The 25660-nt window shown below is 40.6% G+C and overlaps 1 protein-coding gene across 1 annotated transcript in view; it reads left to right on the top strand.

Annotated features, from left to right (window-relative positions):
• Nucleotides 1-25340, top strand: part of asphd1 (aspartate beta-hydroxylase domain containing 1) — a 50575-nt gene extending 25235 nt beyond the window's left edge. The window contains exons 3-6 of the mRNA XM_035770445.2: nucleotides 5115-5321; nucleotides 8482-8689; nucleotides 9026-9139; nucleotides 21044-25340. Of these exons, the coding sequence (XP_035626338.2) occupies nucleotides 5115-5321; nucleotides 8482-8689; nucleotides 9026-9139; nucleotides 21044-21153 (639 nt within the window). The 3' untranslated portion in view covers nucleotides 21154-25340. The remainder of the gene's footprint in view (nucleotides 1-5114; nucleotides 5322-8481; nucleotides 8690-9025; nucleotides 9140-21043) is intronic.
• The last annotated feature ends 320 nt before the right edge of the window (nucleotides 25341-25660 follow it).

Genomic DNA, 25660 nt, shown 5'->3' with positions numbered 1-25660 from the left:
TGTGGCCCCATCCGAGGACACCCCCGGACAGGGCCAAACAGGAAGGATATAACCCCACCCACTTTGCCAAAGCACAGCACCCACACCACTAGAGGGATATCTTCAACCACCAACTTACCATCCTGAGACAAGGCCGAGTATAGCCCAACACTGACGTCATTTACAAACAAAGCATTTGTTTAGTTAGTCTGCCAGATCAGAGGCAGTAGAGATGACCAGGGAAGTTCTCTTGATAAGTATGTGAATTGGACCATTTTCCTGTCATGCTACGTATTCCAAATGTAACGAGTACTTTTGGGTGTCAGGGAAATGGAGTAAAAAGTATGTTATTTTCTTCAGGAATGCAGTGAAGTAATAGTTGTTAAATAGTAAAGTACAGATACGACAAAGTAATTTTACTGAAGTACCTTACAGGAAACCAGTCTGTATCTGGTGTGACCACCATCTGCCTCATGCAGTGCAACACATCTCCTTTGTATAGAGTTGATCAGGCTGTTGATTGTGGTCAGTGGAATGTTGTCCCACTCCTCTTTAATGCTGTGCGAAGTTGCTGGATATTGGCGGGAACTGGAACACGCTATCGTACACGTTGATCCAGAACATCCCAAACATGCTGAATACGCATGCCATGGAAGAACTGGGACATTTTGTACAGATCCTGTGTGCATTATCATGCTGAAATGTGATGGCGGCAGATAAATGGCACAACATTGGGCCTCAGGATCTCGTCACGGTATCTTTGTGCATTCAAATTGCCATTCATAATTCATAACAAATGTAATTGTGTTCGTTGTCCGTCGCATATGCCTGCCCAAACCATAACCCCACTGCCACCATGGGGCACTCTGTCCGGGTACAGTTGAAACTTGGATTCTTCCGTGAAGAGCACATTTCTCCAGTGTGCCAATGGCCATAAAAGGTGAGCATTTGCCCACTGAAGGTGGTTACGACTCTGAACTGCAGTCAGGTCAAGACCCTGGTGAGGACGACGAGCATGCAGATGAGCTTCCCTGAGACAGTTTGTGCAGAAATTCTTTGGATGTGCTAACCCAGTTTCATCAGCTGTCCGAGTGGCTGGTCTCAGACAATCCCACAAGTGAAGAAGATGAATTTGGACGTCTTGGGCTGATGTGGTTACACGTGAGGCCGGTTGGACGTAATGCCAAATTCTCTCAAATGACGGAGGCGGCTTATTGTAAAGAAATTAACATTTACATTCTCTGCCGACAGCTCTGGGTGACATTCCTGCAGTCAGCATGCCAATTGCATACTCCCTCAAAACGTAAGACATCTGTGGCATTGTATTGTGACAAAACGGCACATTTCAGTGGCCTTTTATTGTCCTCAGCACAAGATGGACCTGTGTAATTATCCTGCTGTTTAATCAGCTTCTTAATATGCTACACCTGTCAAATGGATGGATTATCTTGGCAAAGGAGAAATGCTCACTAACAGGGATGTCAACAAATTTGTGCGTAACATTTTTGAAATAATGTTTTGTGTGTATGGAACATTTCTGGGATCTTTTATTTCAGCTCATAAAACATGGGACCAACACAGTGTAATTTTGGCAAATGTATTTCCTATTGGCCCACCACTATGCCATTTCTCTCGTGTTCTATTGGTTTTCATATCAACTTTCTTTCGTTGTCCTGAAGCCATTTCCGTTTCTCTTACAATAAAACATGAGTTTATAGTCAGAAATAGGTTACAGTCCAGGTAGCTTCTTCTGACAATGTAGAAACAACAAAAAAGTTGTATTTTCCTTGGTGTGAGCTGTTCTGCACACTGGACAAAGGAAGAGAAATTTGTACGCTATTGTTCTAAATTCAATCACCCTCTTCTTCATCCTCGCCATTCAGTAAATTCAAATTCAATCTTGAAGACATGAACAATTATCGGGTTTATATTGCCCAGTCATTCAGCGACGAGAGAAACACTTTACCGCCTGTGTACCAACGCATAATCAGCGTTCTAACTATCCCTTGCGTCAACGCAATGTACTTTACTCCACAATATAATTTGTTTTTCAGAAGTACAATGACCCAACACCTCTAGGCTGTGTAAGGGCTATTTGACCAAGAAGGAGAGTGATGGAGTGCTGCGTCAGATGGCCTGTCCTCCACAAATCACCCGACCTCAACCCAATTGAAATGGTTTGGGATGAGTTGGACCGCAGAGTGAAGGAAAAGCAGCCAACAATGGCTCAGCTTGGGGGAACTCCTTCAAGACTGTTGGAAAAGCATTTCAGATGAAGCTGGTGGAGAGAATGCCAAGAGTGTGCAAAGCTGTCATCAAGGCATGGTGGCTACTTTGAAGAATCTAACACTTTCTTTGGTTACATGATTCCAAATGTGTTATTTCGTAGTTTTGATGTCTTCACTATTATTTTACAATGTAGAAAATAGTCAAAATTAAGTATCAAATAAAAATGTAAGAAACTTAAGTTAGACCTTTCTGCACATTATTTAGTTGAAATGGGATCTTTCATATAAAAGCTGTAGGTGGTAATAATAATAAGTAATTGTGTATGTGTCATTAATAGTAGTGTTGCTTCGCACGCACAATAATGATGCTGTTGATGCTTCCTTTTGACCAGACATTTTGATAAATAGCCCAATTTCAAATCAATAACAAATATGCAGAAACATTTTTTAATATACTGAGTATACAAAACATCAGGAACACCTGCTCATTCCATGACATACAGTCGACTGACCAGGTGAAAGCTATGATCCCTTATTGATGTAATTTGTTAAATCCACTTCAATCAATATAGATTTGATTTTTATGACCTTTTATTTACCTCTTTACCCTTTATTACCTTTTATTGCATTTTATTACCTTTTATTGCCTTTTATTTCCTTTTATTTCCCTCTTTTTACCTCTTATTACCTTTTATTTACCTCCTTTTCAAATACACCCTGTATAATACAACAGCATGGTCATCGGAATCACAAATAAAACATCACAAATCACCCCAAAAAATAGTTACATTCCTCCACAAATAAGTCCCCAGTCAATACTTTAAATTGCCTGAATGCACCAGAACATCAAGAAGAAATTTATTTTTTGAGTTTTGTTTCAGCAATACGGTGCATTAAAAGTAAAAGCTGATTTACCTAGCTCGATGGAGACCCTAGGAACCTTGAGTTAACCAATCCTGTGAACAGTGTGGCAACTCGGGCGTCTATACTTCAACAGTAAAGTTAGATAAGACAGAAGTTTATGAAGTAGGGCCTTGTAAACAAAAAGGGAGTAATGTAGAGATCTATGGGTCTTTAGCCAAGTTCAGCCAACCTTTTTGATACAGGACGCAGTGATGAGTATCAAAACTGTCACCTGTTACAAAATGAAGGGCACTATGGTATAGATGGCATCCAAAGGTTTAAGAGTAGTAAAAGCTGCACTTTGATAAATAATATCACCATAATCAAGAACAGATTAAAAGGTTGACTGAATATTCTGTTTTAGAGAAAGGCAGGCGAGGGGAGGAGACAAGTTAAAGAAATGTTCAAGCCTTGAGACGTGGATTGTGTTTGTGCCATTCAGAGGGTGAATGGACAAGACCAAATATTAAAGGTAGCCTTGCAGTTAAGAACGTTGGGCCAGTAACCAATAGGTCGCTGGTTTGAATCCCTGAGCCGACTAGGTGAAAAATGTCTGTGCCCTTGAGCAAGGCACTTTTTGCTCCTGTAAGTCGCTCTGGATAAGAGCGTCTGCTAAATTACCAAAATCAAAATGTTTGAACGGGGTATGGTAGTAGGTGCCAGACGCAACGATTTGTGTCAAGTACTTCAAAGGTGCTGGGTTTTTTATGCTCAACAGTTTACTGTTTATCAAGAATGGTCCACCATCCAAAGAACAGTTTGGTTTGGGGGTCACCAAAACCAAAACGCGACACTTGCGTTTATCAAGTTGAAATCAATAGAAGGAGAGTTGGGTGGGGGAAAGAGTCAGGTTGCATGTCCTGTTTAAGAAAAAAAATTAAGTTTTCAGACCCCTTGACTTTTTCCACATTTTCTTACATTACATCCTTATTCTAAAATGATTGCCCACTCAATCTCCACACAACACCCCATAATAATAAAGCAAAAACATGTTTTTAGAAATGTTTGCCAAATATTAAGTTCTGCTTTTCTGATGTATCAAATACTTATGTCATGCAATAAAATGAAAATGAATTACTTAAAAATCATACAATGTGATTTTCTGGATTTTTGTTTTAGATTCCGTCTCTCACAGTTGAAGTGTACCTATGATAGAAATTACAGACCTCTACATGCTTCGTAAGTAGGAAAACCTGCAAAATCGGCAGTGTATCAAATACTTGTTCTCCCCACTGTATATGGTTGGTGAGATGAGGAATTGTAAGGCTGCTATCTATATTTTGGAATGTCGGATGTTGGTTTCGGGAGGCTGCCATTATGAAAATGAAACAAACCACTTTTTCTGTTATTTAACTTCAACAAATCATGATCCCTACAAGTGTTTGCTGTTATTTCAGTGATTGTTTTACTCTCAAATCCATGTATTGGTGTGCGGTCAGTGACTTTTATAGTGAACGCCCAGAATTATCCGTGCCATTTGAGAAAGAACACAGCTATACTTTTCTAAGTCCTGCATGTGTGTATGACAAAATCAACAGTACAAAACCGAAGATATTGATCTGTTGTAACACTAGAACCGCTGGGCCTCGAGGGATCCCCCTTCGAGCTAATGAGCAGTCATTCTGAATGCAACATTCTCACACTGTAATTAATACATGTTATATGCTATTGAAAGAGTAACCATTTGTGTGTATAAAGGCCTTGGATAGCATTAGAATATGATTCGTTTGATTTATTTCAGATAAGACAGGCAATCCCTAACCTGCTTCGGGGGTGCTGCTATATGTTGTGCCCAGCCTCCCTGTGTGTGTTTGGTGTCCTGGTGGTTGGCATTTAAAGAACAGAAAGCAAACATGAAAATATTTACAAAACATCCCTTGCATGTTTTTGTTTGTTTTCATCCTCGGTGTAAAACAATTACAATACATGTGTATTAACCAATGTCTAATGTTTAGTTCTTTCTCTAGAATGTATGAATCTTTCTCTGTGATTTGTCTTTCTCAGGCCACATTAAATGATCGCTCCTCCATCCAAAAGCCTCATCTCTTCTTCCTCCCAGATGTCCCCAGCATTCCTTTTTTCCCACGTGACGCCCATCGACATGACATTGAGGTCTTGGAGACCAACTATCCCATAATCCTCGCAGAGTTTCAGGCGGTCTACCAGAGAGGCATTGATCCAAAGATTGGCTGGACCGGCCTGGGATCTAAGGTACACAAACCTACAACTCCCAATGAGCATGTACCTGTTCAGTCACTGATCTAACCTGATTGGACAATTAGGTGAAAGCAAGGGTTCTCTTACATAGCTTTCACAGATCCAGTCATGTCACATCAGTGAGTCCTTCCAAAGGGGGAAGAGGGAGAAGGAATATATTTTTAACGTCTCCATAGCCTCTGAGCCTGTCATTTACTTCAAATGGAGGCAGTCTGCACCAATGCAGTCAAGCTTCCACTAAGCTTTGGTGCCACAAGTTTGCACTTCTAACTCTTGCTATGCCACAATCCACCGGAAGTTGATTTAAAGGGGGGCTGAACTGACTAGCTACCCAATTTTTTTACTCAATTCACTTGGGCCGGCTGAACTGGTGTGCGACCTTGACAAAGTTGATTGGACATCTATGGGGCTAGTTAGTAGTGATGGGGGGGGTGATCTATACAGTTACATGTCGGGATATTATTTTTGAAGATATATCGAATTGTTTTGACAATATCGCAATATTATTTTTGCGCTAGTTTGCGCTATATTTTTCCATCATAGCTGACTGATCAACACTCATTATCTCATGACTCTCACTTTTCCCTCTGCCAAAGACATATGGTGAGCAATAACTATATACAACTATTTTAGCACCGTTTTGCGCTGCTCTCTCCCATCAGAAAATACACATTAAGTTCTGTCTCTCAAGTAATTCTTAAACCACTTGCAAGAAACCTTTGAATTAGTAGGTAGTGGGGGACAGGTGTATAAGTAAGGAAGCACAATATTTTTTATGATCTAAGCATCATCTAAGACAAGCATAGCAGCTGAAATGATGCCATGTCCAGGTCTAAAACCAGATTGGTGCACATTAAGAATATAATGATAAGTTAAAATGTCTTAGCTGAGAGTTGGCCAGGGATTCTAATACTTTGACAATGCAAGATAGATAACTACCATCCAATTTCCTAGCTAAGTCAAATGGTCTCTGCCTTTGTGTATAGGGAGGACATGTGCCGCTTTCCAGATCTTAGGGATAATACCAGAAACAATTGTCAAGTAAAAAATATAGGTTCATGTTTCTGCAATAAGTGAGGCAGAGATTTTTTTACATGGATTTTTAGCAAGGCACTTGAGACAACAAACGGTTGAAAATAAAGAATGTGTGCCTAGGAGTGGATCAATCTCTGCAAGTAGTTAAAAAAATATATATATATTATTTTAATAAAGGTGGAATTAAAGGAATTTTCAGAAACTATTCTTTCAAATAGGTTGCCAGCTGAGGCAAAATAGCTATTTAAAGCATCAAAAATGTTCATTTGATCTTATTAGAGGACCAGGAATTGTCATAACCTGCTGGGGCAATAAGGGGGTGAAATTTAGCTTCAAGGACTTGACTACTTTCCAGAAGTTAGCTGGATTTCCACCACGCTCAGAAAATGTAAGATGTCAATTTTGCCTTTCTAATCAGAGTTAGACGTCTATATCTCAAATGACAGCCAATCAGATGCAGAATCAGTCAACCTAGCCTTAGCCCAGGTTAAGTTCATTTCCTGTACTTTTTCAGACAATTCATGGGTGAATCATGGATTAGATCTGTCTTTTACCCTTAGTATTTTAAATGGAGCATGCTTATCTGCAACAGAGTTGAACAGAGAGGTAAAACAGAGATGGATAACCCCCCCCCCAGTCACACAACCCCAGGTAAGACAAATGTTACTCATTAAAACAAATAAAAATATATCTGTGATAATGATTTAGGTAGTTTATCATCTTTTATTCAGGCAATTGGACAATGTTCACAGCTCATTAGCAAATATTCCATTGGCTATATATTTATGAGGGACATTTGTCAGAGTAATATCTAAAAGAGTAGATTCATCAGGGTGTTTAAAGTTGGGGTAGGTTGGTTTAGTTATCAGCGGAGTTAAGTTTAGCTCAGTACAAATATCTTTCAGCCTATCTGTTTGCGTTGGTTTGAGAAGCCAGAATTACTATAAAATCCATTTTCGAAATCAAACTTCTGGTATTTACATGAATCAGGCCAAGCCTACAGCTGCAGGATTTCAGATCAGATGGTCAGTCTCTAGCACAAACATGCTATGTTCCGTAGGTAACCCCTTGTTTAAAAATACTGTACGTCTGGCTTGATACAAGAATAAATGAGGGTTAGCTGTTGAGGGCCAGGACTGAAATCCTATCACTTGTTTAGTATATTTGCAATATTCGAACTCAGCATTCTAGCTCCTATTCAGGCCTTCCGTTTTTGACAACGGAGGTTGCTCACAAAATAAATCAAAGTTGTCGATAAAATCCACCACTTTTTCAGGTCAGAGTTGGATTTCATCCATGAGTCCAGTGCAAATATCCGGAAGAAGCGATCAACTCCACGATCGTATGTTGGGATAGGACCGGAAAGGACAATCTGCTTGCCAGTAGCCATTAGCCTGTCCCTCTGGTATTCGAAGTCCCATCTCAACTCCTCCGATTGCCACAACTTGCCCGAAGACAAACATTTTGACTATATTAACCCACTGAGCTAGAATGATGCACTTTCATGCTAGGTTTAGGACCTCATATTGAAACTTATAGAGACCCCAACTGATGTATAGAACATTCTTAAAATTAACTACTTTGGCTTAAAGACAAGTATAATGAAACCTCTAACACAGTACGTTAATTTGACTTAAAGAAAATATGTTTTTTGGATCTAACTTCCTTACCACTTTTTCCATGTGGTTTCTTCCTTCATAGTCTCAATGAAATGATGACCTCTTCTTAAATATTTGGTCAAATCTTTCAGAAACATACCCCTTTGGCTCAACTTAGCCCATTCTCCCCTAGGCTCTATCGATGATACAAATAATGACACACAAATGTAAGTATTAAATTAAATACCAGCCTACAAAAGCCACATGGCTACGTTCTCCTTATTTGTATAGTGGAAAAGCATTGAGGCAACATTGTCAGAACTATAAAATTGTCATACATAAAAAAACAAGTGCTAACGCAGTGCAGCAGTTTGAAACACATACCATACAAACACGTGTGGGTACATGGGTTTGAAATAGCTGTGTTTGTATGGTGCAGTGGTGTGTGTAACATTTATTTAACACAGTAGTTTGTGTGACAAGGCAGGTCTATGTGTAACAGGTCTATGTGTCTCTCTCAGGGCCAAGCCGTGTTCCCCTTGTACAGCGCAGGCGTGTGTGTAGCAGGGAACTGCCGCTCCTGTCCCTGCACCTACCGCACTCTTCTCTCCTTGCGCACCTTCATAAGTAGCAACTCCCTGGGGGCCGCCGGGTTCTGGCTGCTAGGGCCTGGGGCCACACTAGGGGGAGTGTATGGCCCCACCAATACTCGCCTACGCTGCCACCTCGGTGAGTGAGACAGACATGTTCCAGCCCACATATCATTGGGTCTCAGTATGGTTCTTGACAAAGTTTTGCTTACATGCTCTCTGTGCATGATTTTGTCCATTAAATGTGCAGTCTAATATTAACGATCATTGAAATTAATGATATATCGTTTGATAAATGCCTCATGAGCTTTGCACAACTATCTAACTCCAGCATAACCCCCCAAACATGTTTTTTTTTACTTCACTGTTTGTCAACAAAGTGTTAGTATGTAAGTCAGGTCTGATGTATACAATGCAAATCAGTATAATTATATAATTGCCATGAATCTATCCTTTTGACACCACCACTTTTTAGGAGTGCAGACCCCACCTCAGTGTGAGCTGGTAGTGGGAGGAGAGCCTCAGTGCTGGTCAGAGGGACACTGCCTCCTGGTGGATGACTCCTTCCTGCACACTGTCTCCCATAATGGTCAGTCAACTCCACCTCCCACAACAAGGCAGTCACTCTCAAAACAAACTCAAGCTGTGCTCAGATTCCAGTTCCCTTTCAGTCAGTCAATATAGGTACAACATACTATGGGGAGTCGCACTCTCACGACTGTAGTCGAAGGATCTAAAATCCCGCCTGGCAAAGCCAATGAAATCCGCGCCTCGCTGGAAACCCCGCCTTCCATAGGTGATAAGCTTGAGGATTGCATTCATTCCTTCAATTATTCCGCTCTTAACCTCAGTGTGAACAGGAAGGATTCATGCTACTTAAACAAACAATTTGCAAAAATTTGTCTTACATTGCGCCAACTGAACTGTCCGTTAGTGGTTGAGCGTGCTCACCCTATCGACGCTAGGTGCGAAAGATTGTATGGTTCTCATAAGTTTCCTAACGATGAACAATGAATTATTCGTCAGATAGCTTGACCTGGCTATAGCAATAAGTCTAAGAAGCCAGGTTTGCGACCAAGCCCCAATGAGTTAAAAGATACTCAGGTTTGTTGTATATTTCAGGCTCGGTGCATGCTCACGCTGCCCTCACTTGAATCAGCTTGTGTGCAAGATTCGCAGACGATGGGCACTGTTCCCCTACTAGTCTGCGGCGCAGGTTCTCTTGACAATTGTGTAGCATTCTTTAGAGGACTTGGTGTGTCTGATGGTGACTCCTCTCCTCGGTGCCCGTACCTCAGCTGAGTTTGAGCTGAGGGACGTGGAGATGGATTATGCTCTGTTGCCGGTTACAGTCCAAAGTAAACTTTTGAAACCAATCTAGCTAACAAGCGCTGCATAGCGTTTTAGCCAGGTTAGCTAACTCACAGATTAGGGCTAGCTATTCAGGCTTCCTCACGGTGGAATTGCTTGGGTATAGTAATCTCTTGTTTAGTATACATAGCTAGCGTTAAGTCGCTTGGTTATTTTAAATTTCAACGGACTGTGCTGCAGTCAAAGAGGCTAGCTAGCCTAGTTTAGACTAGAAGCCTCAAATTCTAATGTTGACAATAATGCATAATTTCCGGCAAATTGGTGGAGGGTGGCAGAGCTACAGCGGTGTTTCTCAGACCATGAGACAATCCAAAACTCAGTTCTCACAAAAACGTCTGTAGCGTCCAAACTAATATGTGACTAGTTTCAGAAACTAGGCATATGTTGCCCTTCTCTACTTCACAGAAGTGCCATTTAAATGTAAACTTTATTTTTTAAATCAAAATGCATTTCTAGAACATGTGAACTTTCATGTGCCTTAATAACAAACCTGTATGCCATCTGTAAATACGAATACAATTGTTATATTACGAGCCTAGTTGGTTCAGCAACGGAAAAAGACATCGGCAACCTTACCGCTAGCCATGATTGGCTGAGATAATGAGTGGGCTGGACATGCCGAGAGATGAGTTGGGATTGGTCTGCCATGTAGCATGTTTCTGTCTATAACATGAGCTGTGTAGGTAATCCTTTCTGAAGCCGCTTTTTTGAAAGATATCACGTAGTAGCTCTCCACTTACTGGAGGACCGAGTTTTGAAAATCAGTGGTATGATAGCTAAATAGGTGGAGAAAATTCTGCCTAAGGGCAACCATTGCATCCGTGACAGAGAGGGAGAAGCGTCGATCCATGTATAAAGGTAAGATAGTCTAGCAAGCTACATTTTCAGATATTACACGATACTAAATTGTCAGAAAGTAGTTTTCTTTTCAAGTTAAAGTGTACTGTTAGCTAGCTAGCTAACATTATGCGTATGATCTGTGTAGTAATATTATTATTTGCATTGCTAGTTATAGCCTAATGTTAGCTGGCTAACATTGAACCTGGTTGATTAGCTACCTGCAGTTTCATGCAGGGTAGTAATATTATGAGTTGCGATTATGGTTTATTGTTTAGCTAGTTTGCTACATGTCTGAACAACTATGCAAGTAACCACTTCAATAGAATGTTCACGATGTCACTACCACAACTGTCGATAGGCGTACAGTTGAAGTCGGAAGATTACATACACATAGGTTGGAGTCAATACATTTCAACAACTCCACAAATTTCTTGTCATTTAGGACATCTCCTTTGTGCAAGACACAAGTAATTTTTCCCAACATTTTTACAGACAGATTGTTTCGTTTATAATCCACTGTATCACAATTACAGTGGGTCAGAAGTTTATATACACTATGTTGACTGTGCCTTTAAACAGCTTGGAAAATTCCAGAAAATTATGTCATGGCTTTAGAAGAAAAAAAATTGTAGGCCTCCACACGTCTAGTTCATCCTTGGGAGAAATGTCCAAATGCCTGAAGGTAGCACGTGCATCTGTACAAACAATAGTACGCAAGTTTAAACACCATGGGACCATGCAGCCATCATACCGCTCAGGAAGGAGACGCCTTCCGTCTCCTACAGATTAACGTAATTATGTTCGAAAAAGTGCAAATCAATCCTAGAACAACAGCAAAGGACCTTGTGAAGATGCTGGAGGAAACAGGTACGAAAGTACTCTAACCCTATATCCACAGTAAAACATGTCCTACATAACCTGAAAGGCCGCTCAGCAAGGAAGAAGCCACTGCTCGAAAACGGCCATAAAAAAGACAGACTACGGTTTGCAACTGCACAAAGATCATACTTTTTGGAGAAATGTCCTCTGGTCTGATGAAACAAAAATATAATTGTTTGGCCATAATGACCATCATTATGTTTGGAGGAATAAGGGGGAGGCTTGCAAGCCGAAGAATATCATCCCAACCTTGAAGCACGGGGGTGACAGCATCATTTTGTGGGTGTGCTTTGCTGCAGGAGGGACTGGTGCACTTCACAGAATAGATGGCATCATGAGGAAAGAAAATTCTGTGGATATATTGAAGCAACATCTCAAGACATCAGTCAGGAAGTTAAAGCTTGGTCGCAAATGGGTCTTCCATATGGACAATGACCCCAAGCATACTTCCAAAGTTGTGGAAAAATGGCTTAAAGGACAACAAAGTCAAGGTATTGGAGTGGCCATCACAAAGCCCTGACCTCAGTATTATAGGAAATGTGTGTGCAGAACTGAAAAAGTGTGTGCGAGCAAGGAGGCCTACAAACCTGACTCAGTTACACCAGCTCTGTCAGGAGGAATGGGCCAAAATTCACCACATTTATTGTGGGAAGCTTGTGGAAGGATACCATAAAAGTTGGACCCAAGTTAAACAATGTAAAGGCAATGCTACCAAATACAAACTGAGTGTATGTAACCTTCTGACTCACTGGGAATGTGATGAAATAAATCAAAGCTGAAATAAATAATTCTCTCTACTATTATTCTGACATCTCACATTCTTAAAATAAGTGGTGATACTAACTGACCTAAAACATGGAATTGTTACTAGGATTAAATTTCAGGAATTGTGAAAAACTGAGTTTAAATGTATTTGGCTTAGGTGTATGTAAACTTCCGACTTCAACTGTATCTACAGTACTAAATCCATGTGTATGTATATTGCGTGTCACATTCTGACCTTAGTTCCTTTATTTTGTCTTTGTGTTAGTTTGGTCAGGGCGTGAGTTGGGGTGGGTAGTCTATGTTCTTTTTTCTTTGTTGTATTTCTGTGTTCGGCCTGGTATTAATTCTCAATCAGAAGCAGCTGTCGATCATTGTCTCTGATTGAGAATCATACTCAGGTAGCCTGTTTTCCCCATTTTGGTTGGACCTGCCTTGTTGGTAGTGTTGTTAAAAAGGTAGAGTGTCTCTTTATTGTTGACAGACTTCTCCCCATCTTATCTACTGCTCTATCAATATGATTTGACCATGACAGTTTACAATCTAGGTTTACTCCAAGCAGTTTAGTCATCTCAACTTGCTCAATTTCCACAATATTTATTGCAATATTTAGATGAGGTTTAGGGTTTAGTCAGTGTTTTTTTCCAAATACAATGCTTTAAGTTTGAGAAATATTTAGGGCTAACTTATTCCCTGCCACCCACTCTGAAACAGCTCTTTGTTGAGTGTTGCAGTCATTTCAGTCGCTGTAGTAGTTGACGTGTTTAGTGTTGAGTCATCTGCATACATAGACACTCAGGCTTTACTCAAAGTCAGTGGTATGTCGTTAGTAAAATTTGAAAAAAGAAAGGGGCCTAAACAGCTACCCTGGGGAATTCCTGATTCGAACTGGATTATATTTGAGAGGCTTCCATTTTAAAGAACACCCTCTGTGTTCTGTTAGACAAGTAACTCTTTATCCATAGCAGGGGGTGTAAAGCCATTTTTCCAGCAGCAGACTATGATCGATAATGTCAAGAGCTGCACTGAAGTCTAACAAGATAGCCCCCACAATCACTTTATCATCAATTTCTCGCAGCCAATCATCAGTCATTTGTGCTGTGCTTGTTGAGTGTCCTTCCCTACATAAGCATGCTGAAATTCTGTTTACTGTCAAATAGCATTGTATCTGGTCAAACACCATTTTTTTCCAGAAGTTTACTAAGGGTTGGTAACAGGCTGATTGGTCAGCTATTTGAGCCAGTAAAGGGGGCTTTACTATTCTTGGGTAGCGGAATGACTTTAGCTTCCCCCCAGGCCTGAGGGCACACGCTCTCTAGTAAGCTTAAATTGAATATGAGGCAAATAGGAGTGGCTGCTAATCTGCTATTATCCTCAGTAATTTTCCATCCAGATTGTCAGACCCTGGTGGCTTGTCATTGTTGATAGACAACAACATTTTTTTCACCTCTTCCACACTGACTTTACCGAATTCAAAAGTACAATTCTTGTCTTTCATAATTTGGTCACATATGCTTGGATGTGTAGTGTCAGCATTTGTTGCTGTCATGTCATCCCTAAGTGTGCTTATCTTGCCATTGAAAAAAGTAATTAAAGTAGTTTTCAATATCAGTGGGCTTTGTGATGAATGAGCCACCTGATTCAATGAATGAAGGAGCCTTTTTTTCCCCAAAAAATATAATTTCAGGTGCCCCAAAGCTTTTTACTATCATTCTTTATATAATTTATCTTTGTTTCATAGTGTAGGTTCTTTTTATTTTTATTTTGTCTAGTCACAGGATTTCTTAATATGCAGTACGTTTGCCAAATCATTTGGGCTGCCAGACTTAATTGCCATACCTTTTGCCATATCGCTCTCAACCATAACATTTTTCAATTCCTCATCAATCCAAGGGGATTTATTTGATTGGATTCATACATGGCAAAAAAGACCAGTAAAAAAAAATCATTATAAGGAATAAAGTTTTGAAGTGTCTGTCCTATATCTAGGAAATATAAGAAAACTCAGGAAATGTTTTAGATTTTTTGACATGTATTGAACCCCTTTATTTTTGTTGGCACAAAACTACCTCCATATTGGGTTACCTTCAGACAATTCAGACAATGGAGAGCACCATCGTGTTTGTGAGAGTTTCCCCTTTCCACAGTAGGGTCATATTAGTTCGTATCCAAAACAGTTTGTGCTCCACATACAGAAGTTGGCACGTCGGTGTTATCGACTTCAGAAGAGTCCCCTGGTCTTATGAGGGCCGTAGACCAAAACGAATCATCGTGTTCGTGAGCGTCTCATCTTTCCACAGAGTGGTCATATGTGAACGACCGACTCCACTCGGTCTTATGTAGCAATATTTTAAATGTTTTTTTTTTTTTTTACATTGGATAAAAGTAGAGACAGAGCTAGAAAAGTATAAATCATACACTACAGTTGAGGAACAATGGGAAACTAATTCTGCTTTGAAAGTTAATAAACTTGTAACTTTTGAGAAAATGACCCTTGAATGTTTGGTACCTACTGGAGAGCTCTTCTTTGTCTACACTCATTCAGCATCTTTCACACCCTCTTAAGCTTTAGCTCCAACCATCTCTTTAAGGATCAGCTGTCCGCCCTGTCTCTCTGTACTGACTTAGGCACCTCACATGACGGACATTGCAATTTATTGCCCTGGCCACATCTGCAGTCCTCATGCCTCCTTGCAGCATGCCTAAGGCACGTTCATGCAGATGAGCATTGACCCTGGGCATCTTTCTTTTGGTGTTTTTCAGAGTCAGTAGAAAGGCCTCTTTAGTGTCCTAATTTTTCATAGCTGTGACCTTAATTGCCTACCGTCTGTAAGCTGTTAGTGTCTTAACGACCATTCCACAGGTACATGTTCATTAATTGTTTATGGTTCATTGAACAAGCATGGGAAGCAGTGTTTAAACCCTTTACAATTAAGATCTGTTAAGTTAGTTGAATATTTACGAATTATCTTTGAAAGACAGGGTCCTGAAAAAGGGATGTTTCTTTTTTGGAAGAAGAAGAATATAATTGAACTGAATAAAATAGATATTTTCCCATTATGGAGCGAGTAAAGTTGTTGAGCATAAAATCAATCATTTGAAACAGGTCCTGTATGTTATGTATGTCCTGAGTTATTTGGCAACTTTTGTTGTGAACGATACAAAACATAGAATGTCTTTGAAATCAAAACATACAGGGTATATGGGCTGCATAGTGTGACTATAGGCTATTGATGATTTGAGAAAGTAGCGAAAAAAGACTATTCTCAATTTAATCTTGTCTTTACTAATATGTAAAATTTGTTTCGATTTAGAATGGCCCATGGGCTGGAATAGAGGCAGGGGAAAATAAGTAATCTGTATGCACTAGAGTAGCGAATGGAGGCCACAGGCTTTCCCGCCAATCCGTTTTGTAGGCTACTTCGTTTTATAGCGGAGCACGTGCTTTGAGAAGTAAATATAAGAACACTTATTTCACTCCATGCATCAACCACTGATTGAGGAGCATGCTCTCGTTGCCCGACAGGTGATATTACGCCCAAACTCTGAATGCCATGGGCTCATCAACCTTGTTTCTGCAGCTACCCAGTGCTTAATTTTGGAAACCAAGTGAAATCTGTTCAGGAATATTAAAACATATTTCGGCTTCCCGGGTGGCCCAGTGGTCTAGGGCACTGCATCGCAGCGCTAGCTGTGCCACCAGAGACTCTGGGTTCGCGCGCAGGCTCTGTCGCAGCCGCCCGCGACCGCGAGGTCCGTGGGGTGGTGCACAATTGGCCTAGCGTTGTCCGGGTTAGGGAGGTTTTATCCTTGGGATATCCTTGTCTCATCGCGCACTAGCGACTCCTGTGGCGGGCCAGGCGCAGTGCGCGCTAACCAGGTTGCCAGGTGCACAGTGTTTCCTCCGATGCACTGGTGTGGCTGGCTTCCGGGTTGGATGCGCGCTGTGTTAAGAAGCAGTGCAGCTTGGTTGGGTTGTGTTTCAGAGGACGCATGGCTTTCGACCTTCGTCTCTCCCGAGCCCGTATGGGAGTTGTAGCGATGAGACAAGGTAATAGCTACTAAACAATTGGATACCTCGAAATTGGGGAGAAAAAGGGGTAAAAAATTATAATTTTTAATTAATAAAAGAAAAAAAAGAAACATATCACTAAACTGTTGACAGCCCATCTGCGGCTCGAGCAAGGAATAATGGACAGAGAGGAAGATATGTAAATGAGATATTCTGTATTGCTAAAGGTAACGTGTCACCCAATTAATTATGAGAAAAAAATCCCTATTATTAGGCTATTCTAAATTAAATACAAACACTAATTGTAACTAACTGTAATCCGCCCTGCATAATCAATGAACCAACAACATTGCCTCTCTCTAACTCATGGATATACATTTTGGAACCTAGCATAAGGTATCCAGTCCAACCACTATGCATAATAATTACAGTCCACACTCAAATGCTAGAACAATTATGTACCAAAGATATCTTAAATCAGTTTTGTTTGATGTTTTTCTGCCATGCCTAATATGCGGTGACTGTGTATTGTATGATGGCACCATTTTAATTCAGGTTTTTCTTTCAGGCTTGGGCTCAATCATATGCATAAGCTCAAATATGGTATGGGTGTTTTGAATTAATCATCACCTTAGAAAGCGCTGTCTGTTTCTTGTGTTAGGCTTTGAAACAACAACCATGCTGTTGAAATTCTTTATTCAAATTCATCACAGTGAGGTGAGTTTTAAAAAGTACACTAGGCCTACTGTTATGATAAAGTGTTTGATGTGACTTTTGATTGCACCTGTATTGATGTCAGAGTGGTTAAAGGGACAATAGAGCCCTGAGTACCAGGCTAATAAGACCTGATGATAGTTAGCAAGTTGGATACTACTAAAGCATGTCTAGAGTGCATAAACAAGATGGCCGTGGCTCAAAGGTCACATTGAATTTCACGTGGATTTCGTTGGCCTTGTCAAGTTTGACTTCAGATCCTTCAACCGAAGTCACGAGAGTGTGACTCCTCATGGTATGTTGTACCTCGTTTTCCTTCCTCCTGGGAACAGAAGTTATAGTACTAACTCTACGTTCTACAGTAGCTCTGTTTGACTTCTCACACTAGATCCTAGTTAATAAGCTTTTTTGATATGAAAAAATATAACTTTTTTGCTAGTTCCAATTTATATTACTAGCAATATCAACCTTCATAAATTGGTCAATGGCTTTCGAGGTTATGGTTCTCAGAAATGGCTAGGCATACACAACTGGTCAAAAGTTTTAGAACACCTGCTCATTCAAGGGTTTTTATTTATTTTATTATTTTATAACATTGAAGAATAATAGTGAAGACATCAAAACGATGAAATAACATATAATAACAAAAAGTGTTCAACAAATCAAAATATATTTTAGATTTTAGATTCTTCAAAGTAGCCACCCTTGCTGACAGCTTTGCACAATCTTGGCATTATCTCAACCAGCTTCACCTGGAATGCTTTTCCAACAGTCTTGAAGGAGCTCACACATATGCTGAGCACTCGTTGGCTGCTTTTCCTTCATTCTGCTGTCCGACTCATCCCAAACCATCTCAAATGGGTTGCCGTCGGTGGATTGTGTAGGCCAGGTCATCTTATGCAGCACTCCATCACTCAACTTCTTGGTAAAATAGCCCTTACACAGCCTGGAGGTGTGTTGGGTCATTGTCCTGTTGAAAAACAAATGATAGTCCCACTAAGCACAAACCAGATGGGATGGCGTATCGCTGCAGAATGCTGTGGTAGCCATGCTCGTTAAGTGTGCCTTGAATTCTAAATATTTCCCAGACTGTCACCAGCAAAGCACCCCCACACCATAACACCTCCTCCTCCATGCTTAACGGAAATACCCATGCAGAAATCATCCGTTCACCCACACCTCGTCTCACGAAGACATGGCGGTCGGAACCAAAAATCTCAAATTTGACTCCAGAGCAAGGGACAAATGTCCACCAGTCTAATGTCCATTGCTCGTGTTTCTTGGCACAAGCAAGTCTCTTCTTCTTAATGGTGTCCTTCAGTAGTGGTTCCTTGCAGCAATTTGACCATGAAGGCCTGATTCACACAGTCTCCTCTGAACACAGTCTCCTTGATGTTACTTGAACTCTATGAAGCATTTATTTGGGCTGCAATTTCTGAGGCTGGTTACTCTAATGAACTTGTCCTCTGCAGCAGAGGTAACTCTGGGTCTTCCATTCCTATGGCAGTCCTCATGAGAGCCAGTTTCATCATAGCGCTTGATAGTTTTTGCGACTGCACTTGAAGAAACTTTCAAAGTCCTTGAAATGTTCCATCTTGACTGAACTTCATGACTTAAAGAAACAATGGACTGTTATTTCTCCTTGCTTATTTGAGCTGTTCTTGCCATAAAATGTACTTGGTATTTTACCAAATAAGGCTATCTTCTGTATACCCCCTACCTTGTCACAACACAACTGTTCAAACGCATTAAGAAGGAAAGACATTTCACAAATTGACTTTTGAGAAGGCACACTTGTAAATGCATTCCAGGTGACTACCTCATGAATCTGGTTGAGAGAATGCCAAGAGTGTGAAAAGCTGTCATCAAGGCAAAGGGTGGCTATTTGAAGAATCTAAAATATAAAATACATTTTGATTTATTTAACACTTTTTTTTGGTTTCTACGTGATTCCATATGTGTTATTTCATAGTTTTGATGTCTTCACTATTATTCTACAATGTAGAAAATAGTACAAATAAAGAAAAACCCTTGAATGAGTAGGTGTTGTAAAACCTTTGACCATTGGTGTACGTTATTTATTTTTTAAGATATAAACTCAAGCGCATTGCTTTCATTTAGGCTGTGTTAGAGGTGTAACTGCATTAGAGCTGCCAAATCCACAAGTGGCTTCTATTGCGGACATTACCATTAGATGCACGAAATGTATGATGTAATCTTCACCTCGATTAGGGTGACATACAGTACACTCTGTACAAAACATTAGGAACACCTTTGTTGGTTCCACTTTTCTGGGCTCCGTTATTTACTTAACAAATAGGGAATACTCAAAATGTGCACTTCTAAATCATAACAATTTTAATCAAAATACAGCTGTAGACAGAAGTCAAAGATCAAAGATCAAACATACAACTGATGTCTCTCCTGAGTTCTGAAAAATAGGAAAAGTCCAAGTTGCTTTTAATATGCTTGCAGTCAACCCCTAGTGATGTAACTGCCTACGTCAACACCTTCTACTCATGAGACCAAACCCATGCATAGACAGATTTACAAACTTGCAGGAGAGAACAATAGTTCCAGTATTTTTCCACTCTCCAAGTTGCTTTATAGTGGTATGTCTGACTTGTCTCTTATTTCTTTCACTCCCTTGCAGGGTTCTGTGTCTAGGAATCTCTTTTAGCCTTGAGGCGCTTTCTCACAGACACCCTGTTTTGACTGCAATAACGCACACATCTCTCAGATTGTTTCTAGTCTCTGCCTCTTATAAGAAACGGTCTGAGATATATATATATATATATATATATATATATATATATATATATATTATATCTTGCTTATCTGTAGTCCAGGACCCTATTGATGTAGTGAGGGAGGGTTCTTATAGCCCTTCCCCTTCGATTAATACAACATGAGCATAATCAATTATTATAATAACATCAATCATTGAGTGCAGCCCCTAGCATAACCCCAAAGTTGACCCAATCACCTTCCTGATATTGAGTTTCACCCCATTTTGCCCTCAGATCAGCCTCAATTCATCAGGGCATGGACTCTACAAGGTGTCGAAAGCGTTCCACAGGGTTACTGGCCCATGTTGACTAATGCTTGTGTCAAGTTGGCTGGATGTCTTTTGGGTGGTGGACCATTCTTGATACACACGGGAAACTGTTGAGTGTTTTAAAAACCCAGCAGCATTGCAGTTCTTGACACACTCAAACCAGTGCACCTACTGCCATACCTCGTTTAAAGGCTCTTAAATCTTGTATCTTGCCCATTCGCCCTCTGAATGACACAAGCCATGTCAAGGCTTAAAAATCCTTCTTTGAGGTGACATCAATAAGGGATCATATATTTCACCTGGATTCACCTGGTCAGTCTGTCATGGAAAGAGCAGGTGTTCTTAATGTTTTGTACACCCCCATTATTTAGTTTAATAATGTTTAATTTGAGTGTCATTATTTCTATGTAGCCAACACTTTCTCATTCTGAAATGTGAAAAAAACTAACCATAAAACAACTTAGCCTTTTTAGAGCACTAGATGGTACTGTAGTAAGCAGTAGTTTCGCAGACAACAGTTCTGAGAATTCTAACTGTGTGTGAGCATTGGTTACAGTCCCATCAACTCTGTTCAATTTTGGAAGCTAACTCCATAATCACAAGTGCATTATCTGTATAAAGACAGGCATTCAATCTGAACTGAGTTACGGAGCAGCACACTATAACAGACTTTTAATTAAGGGTCATTTATTTTTGAGACAACATTCTTAACATGAATGCAATCTCTGTGAACGTCGGAGAAAATGTCTTTAAAAGATGCATTGTTGGCTGTATATAGTGTGCTGCTCTATAACACATCTTGGATTGAATCTCGGACTTATTTTATAATGTTTTCTTGTTTTTGTTTTTTCGTTAAGGGGTGGCAGAGGACGGGCCACGGGTGATTTTCAGTGTGGACCTCTGGCATCCAAATGTGGCTGCAGCAGAAAGACAGGCCCTGGACTACATTTTCTGCCCTGACCAATGAACTACAACTTCCACTGTGCACATGTTCTAGTTGTGCTCCACCCTTATTTGATATGAGGGAAAGGTGCCCAAACCTCGTCTCGAGGGCTGTGCTCTTCAACCTCAATGTTCATCCAGTCCGAGTATCACTGTGTGTTACCAGTGAATCCACTGAAACAGTCCAAATAGCCAAAGGGAGCTTACCCACAGACGTCAGTTCAATGTCTAGTTTAGATTTTTGTTTTAATGTTTTGTTTTTTACACCTTTATTTAACTAGGAAAGTCAGTTAAGAACAAATTCTTATTTATAGCCTACCCCGGCCAAACTCAGGCGACTCCCAATCACGGCCGGATGTAATAAAGCCTGGATTTGGTTGAGTCGTCAACTAAGCTGAATTCACTGTGAAAATAAATAAATAAATCCCCATGTCATTGGATTTCGGTAAAACGTTGGGTCAAAAAAAAAGACTACAATTTCCTTATGTTGATGACTTCTTTAAAATCCATGTTGATTCAACATCATGCCATACAATTTTGGGGGGTGGAATGACATATAAACAACAATGATTAAACCAGTTTTGACCAGTGGGTAGAAACAGAATGAACGTACAGTCATTTAAGATCAGAACGGGTCTTTGCTGCTTTAAACTGCACACGTGCACTCACACACACATTTGGACTGCACTATCTTAATAGCAAAACATACAAATGACATTGTGGGTTGATCACAGCCTTTTGATAGGTGACCTCATGATGCAAATGAATCCTCCAATAAAACAAGTAAATATTTATTATTTTGTAGAACTGTATCATCACAGTTTTTGCTCAACATGTGTAGACATGGTTTTCATAAGTAACTGCAGAAACTGTGAGGGAAAAAGCAAATTAACCACTGTTTTATCTATTCAGTTTTGTTATTTTGTTGTGCCTGTTTTCTATCTATCCTTTTCTCAAATGTGCCTGATGTTAATTTAAGGTGACCCCTTTTGGCATATACTGTGATCTAGATATTTAATTTTGTTTGACTCAATAGATATTTTGTGAGCATGCTTATATGTATATATATATATATATATAAACTCAGCAAAAAAATAACCGTCCTCTCATTGTCAACTGCGTTTATTTCCAGCAAACTTAACATGTGTATCTATTTCTATGAACATAACAAGATTCAACAACTGAGACAAAAACTGAACAAGTTCCACAGACATGTGACTAACAGAAATGGAATAATTGAATAATGGGGGGTCAAAATCCAAAGTAACAGTCAGTATCTGGTGTAGCCACCAGCTGCATTAAGTACTGCAGTGCATCTCCTCCTCGTGGACTGCAGCAGATTTGCCCGTTCTTGCTGTGAGATGTTATCCCACTCTTCCACCAAGGCACCTGCAAGTTCCCGGACATTTCTGGGGGAAACGGCCCTAGCCCTCACCCTCCGATCCAACAGGTCCCAGACGTGCTCAATGGGATTGAGATCCGGGCTCTTCGCTGGCCATGGCAGAACACTGACATTCCTGTCTTGCAGGAAATCACACACAGAACGAGCAGTATGGCTGGTGGCATTGTCATGTTGGAGGGTCATGTCAGGATGAACCTGCAGGAAGGGTACCACATGAGGGAGGAGGATGTCTTCCCTGTAACGCACAGCGTTGAGATTGCCTGCAATGACAAACTCAGTCCGATGATGCTGTGACACACCGCCCCAGACCATGACAGACCCTCCACCTCCAAATCGATCCTGCCTCAGAGTACAGGCCTCGGTGTAACGCTCATTCCTTCGACGATAAACACGAATCCAACCATCACCCCTAGTGAGACAAAACTACGACTCGTCAGTGAAGAGCACTTTTTGCCAGTCCTGTCTCGTCCAGCAACGGTCGGTTTGTGCCCATAGGCAACGATGTTGCCGGTGATGTCTGGTGAGCACCTACCTTACAACAGGCCTACAAGCCCTCAGTCCAGCCTCTCTCAGCCTATTGCGGACAGTCTGAGCACTGATGGAGAGATTGTGCTTTCCTGGTGTAACTCGGGCAGTTGTTGTTGCCTTCCTGTCCCGCAGGTGTGATGATCGGATGTACCGATCCTGTGCAGGTGTTGTTACACGTGGTCTGTCACTGCCAGGACGACCAGCTGTCCGCCCTGTCTCCCTGTAGCGCTGACTTAGTCACCTCACAGTACGGACATTGCAATTTATTGCCCTGGCCACATCTGCAGTCCTCATGCCTCCTTGCAGCATGCCCAAGGCACGTTCATGCAGATGAGCAGGGACATCTTTCTTTTGGTGTTTTTCAGAGTCAGTAGAAAGGCCACTTTAGTGTCCTAAGTTTTCATAACTGTGACCTTAATTGCCTACCGTCTGTAAGCTGTTAGTGTCTTAACGACCGTTCCACAGTAGCATGTTCATTAATTGTTTATGGTTCATTGAACAAGCATGGGAAACAGTGTTTAAACCCTTTGCAATGAAGATCTGTGAAGTTATTTGGATTTTTCAAATTATCTTTGAAAGACAGGGTCCTGAAAAAGGGCCATTTTTTTTGCTGAGTTTATATATGTGCAGTATCAGTCAAGTTTTTGGACACTCAAGGGTTTTTCTTAATTTTTACTATTTTCTACATTGTAGATTAATAGTGAAGACAAACTTTTAAATAACACATATGGAATCGGGTAGTAACTAAAAAGTGTTAAACAAATCATAATATATTTTTTCGATTTTTAAAAGTAGCCACCCTTTGCCTTGATAGCTTTGCACACTCTGGCATTCTTTCTGCCATCTTCACCTGGAATGTTTATCCAAGAGCCTTGAACGAGTTCCCACATATGCTGAGCACTTGTTGGCTGTTTTTCCTTCACTCTGTGGTCCAACTCATCCCAAACCATCTCAATTGGGTTCAGGTTCGGGTGTTGGGGAGGCCAAGTCATCTTATGCAGCACTCCATCACTCTCATTCGTGGTAAAATAGCCCGTACACAGCCTGGAGGTGTGTTGGGTCATTGTCCCATTGAAAAACAAATGATTGTCCCACTAAGTGCAAACCAGATGGGATGGCGTATTGCTGCAGAATGCTGTGGTAGCCATGCTGGTTAAGTGTGCCTTGAATTCTAAATATATCACTGACAGTGTCACCAGCAAAGCACCATCACACCTCCTCCTCCATGCTTCACGGTGGGAAACACAAATGTGACTATTATCGGTCCACTGACTCTGCATCTCACAAAGATACGGCAGTTGGATCCAAAAATCACAAATTTGAACTCATCGGATCAAAGGGCAGATTTCCACCAGTCGAATGTCCATTGCTCCTGTTTCTTTGCCAAAGAAGGTCTCTTATTCTTAATGGTGTCCTTCAGTAGTGGTTTCTTTGCAGCAATTCGACCATGAAGGCCTGATTCACGCAATCGTCACTGAACAGTTGATGTTGATGTGTCTGTTACTTGAACTCTGTGAAGCATTTATTTGGGCTGCAATTTCTGAGGCTGGTAACTATAATGTACTTATCCTCAGCAGCAGAGGTAACTTCCTGTGGCGGTCCTCGTGAGAGACAGTTTCATCATAGCTCTTGATGGTTTTTGCGACTGCACTTGAAGAAACATTCGAAGTTCTTGAAATGTTCCAGGTTTTGACTGACCATCATGTCTTAAAGTAACAATGGACTGTCATTTCTCCTTGCTTATTTGAGCTGTTCTTGCCATAATATGGTCTTGGTCTTTTACTAAATAGGGCTATCTTCTGTATACCATCCCTACCTTCTCACAACACAACTGATTGGCTCAATGCATTATTAAGAAGGAAAGAAATTCCACAAATTAACTTTTAACAAGGCACACCTGTTAATTCAAATACATTCCAGGTGACAACCTCATAAAGCTGGTTGAGATAATGCCAAGAGTGGGCAAAGCTGTCATCAAGGCGTGGCTACTTTGAAGAATCTAAAATATATTTTGATTTGTTTAACACTTTTGGTTACTACATGATTCCATATGTGTTGTTTCATAGTTTTTATGTATTCACTATTCTACAATGTAGAAATTAGTAAAATAAAGAAAAACCCTGGAATGAGTAGATGTGCCCAAACTTTTGACTGGTACTGTATATACACAATCATGTGGAATTGAAAAGCATAGTCTGTAAGAACAAATCACAGCACTGATGAAGCATGTTCTGCACTGTATGTGAATATGTAGCTAATAAAAGTGTCCAAATATCCTCTCATTCAATATTTACATTACATTTGAGTCATTTAGAAGACTGTCTAATCCAAAGTGATTTTACAGTCAGTGCATTAGTTCCACCACTGAGGTGCCAGCACAGAGAAGAACTGAAATTTGTATGAGTGGGAGTTGGCCCCTCGCAGGGATGGTGGTTCCAAGTGGCCAGAGGTGGCAGAATGGAGTGCTCGTGCTGGAGTGTAGGACTTGACCATTTAGTTGAGGTAGGGAGGAACAGTTCCCTGTGCTACTCTGTAGGCAAGTGAGGATCTTGAATTCAGTGTGAGGTGCTACTGCACAGTAATGTCACAATAGTAATAATAA

This window comes from Oncorhynchus keta, chromosome 5, assembly GCF_023373465.1.
Source record: "Oncorhynchus keta strain PuntledgeMale-10-30-2019 chromosome 5, Oket_V2, whole genome shotgun sequence".
Lineage (NCBI taxonomy): Eukaryota > Metazoa > Chordata > Actinopteri > Salmoniformes > Salmonidae > Oncorhynchus > Oncorhynchus keta.
This window is presented reverse-complemented; position numbering and strand designations above follow the sequence as displayed.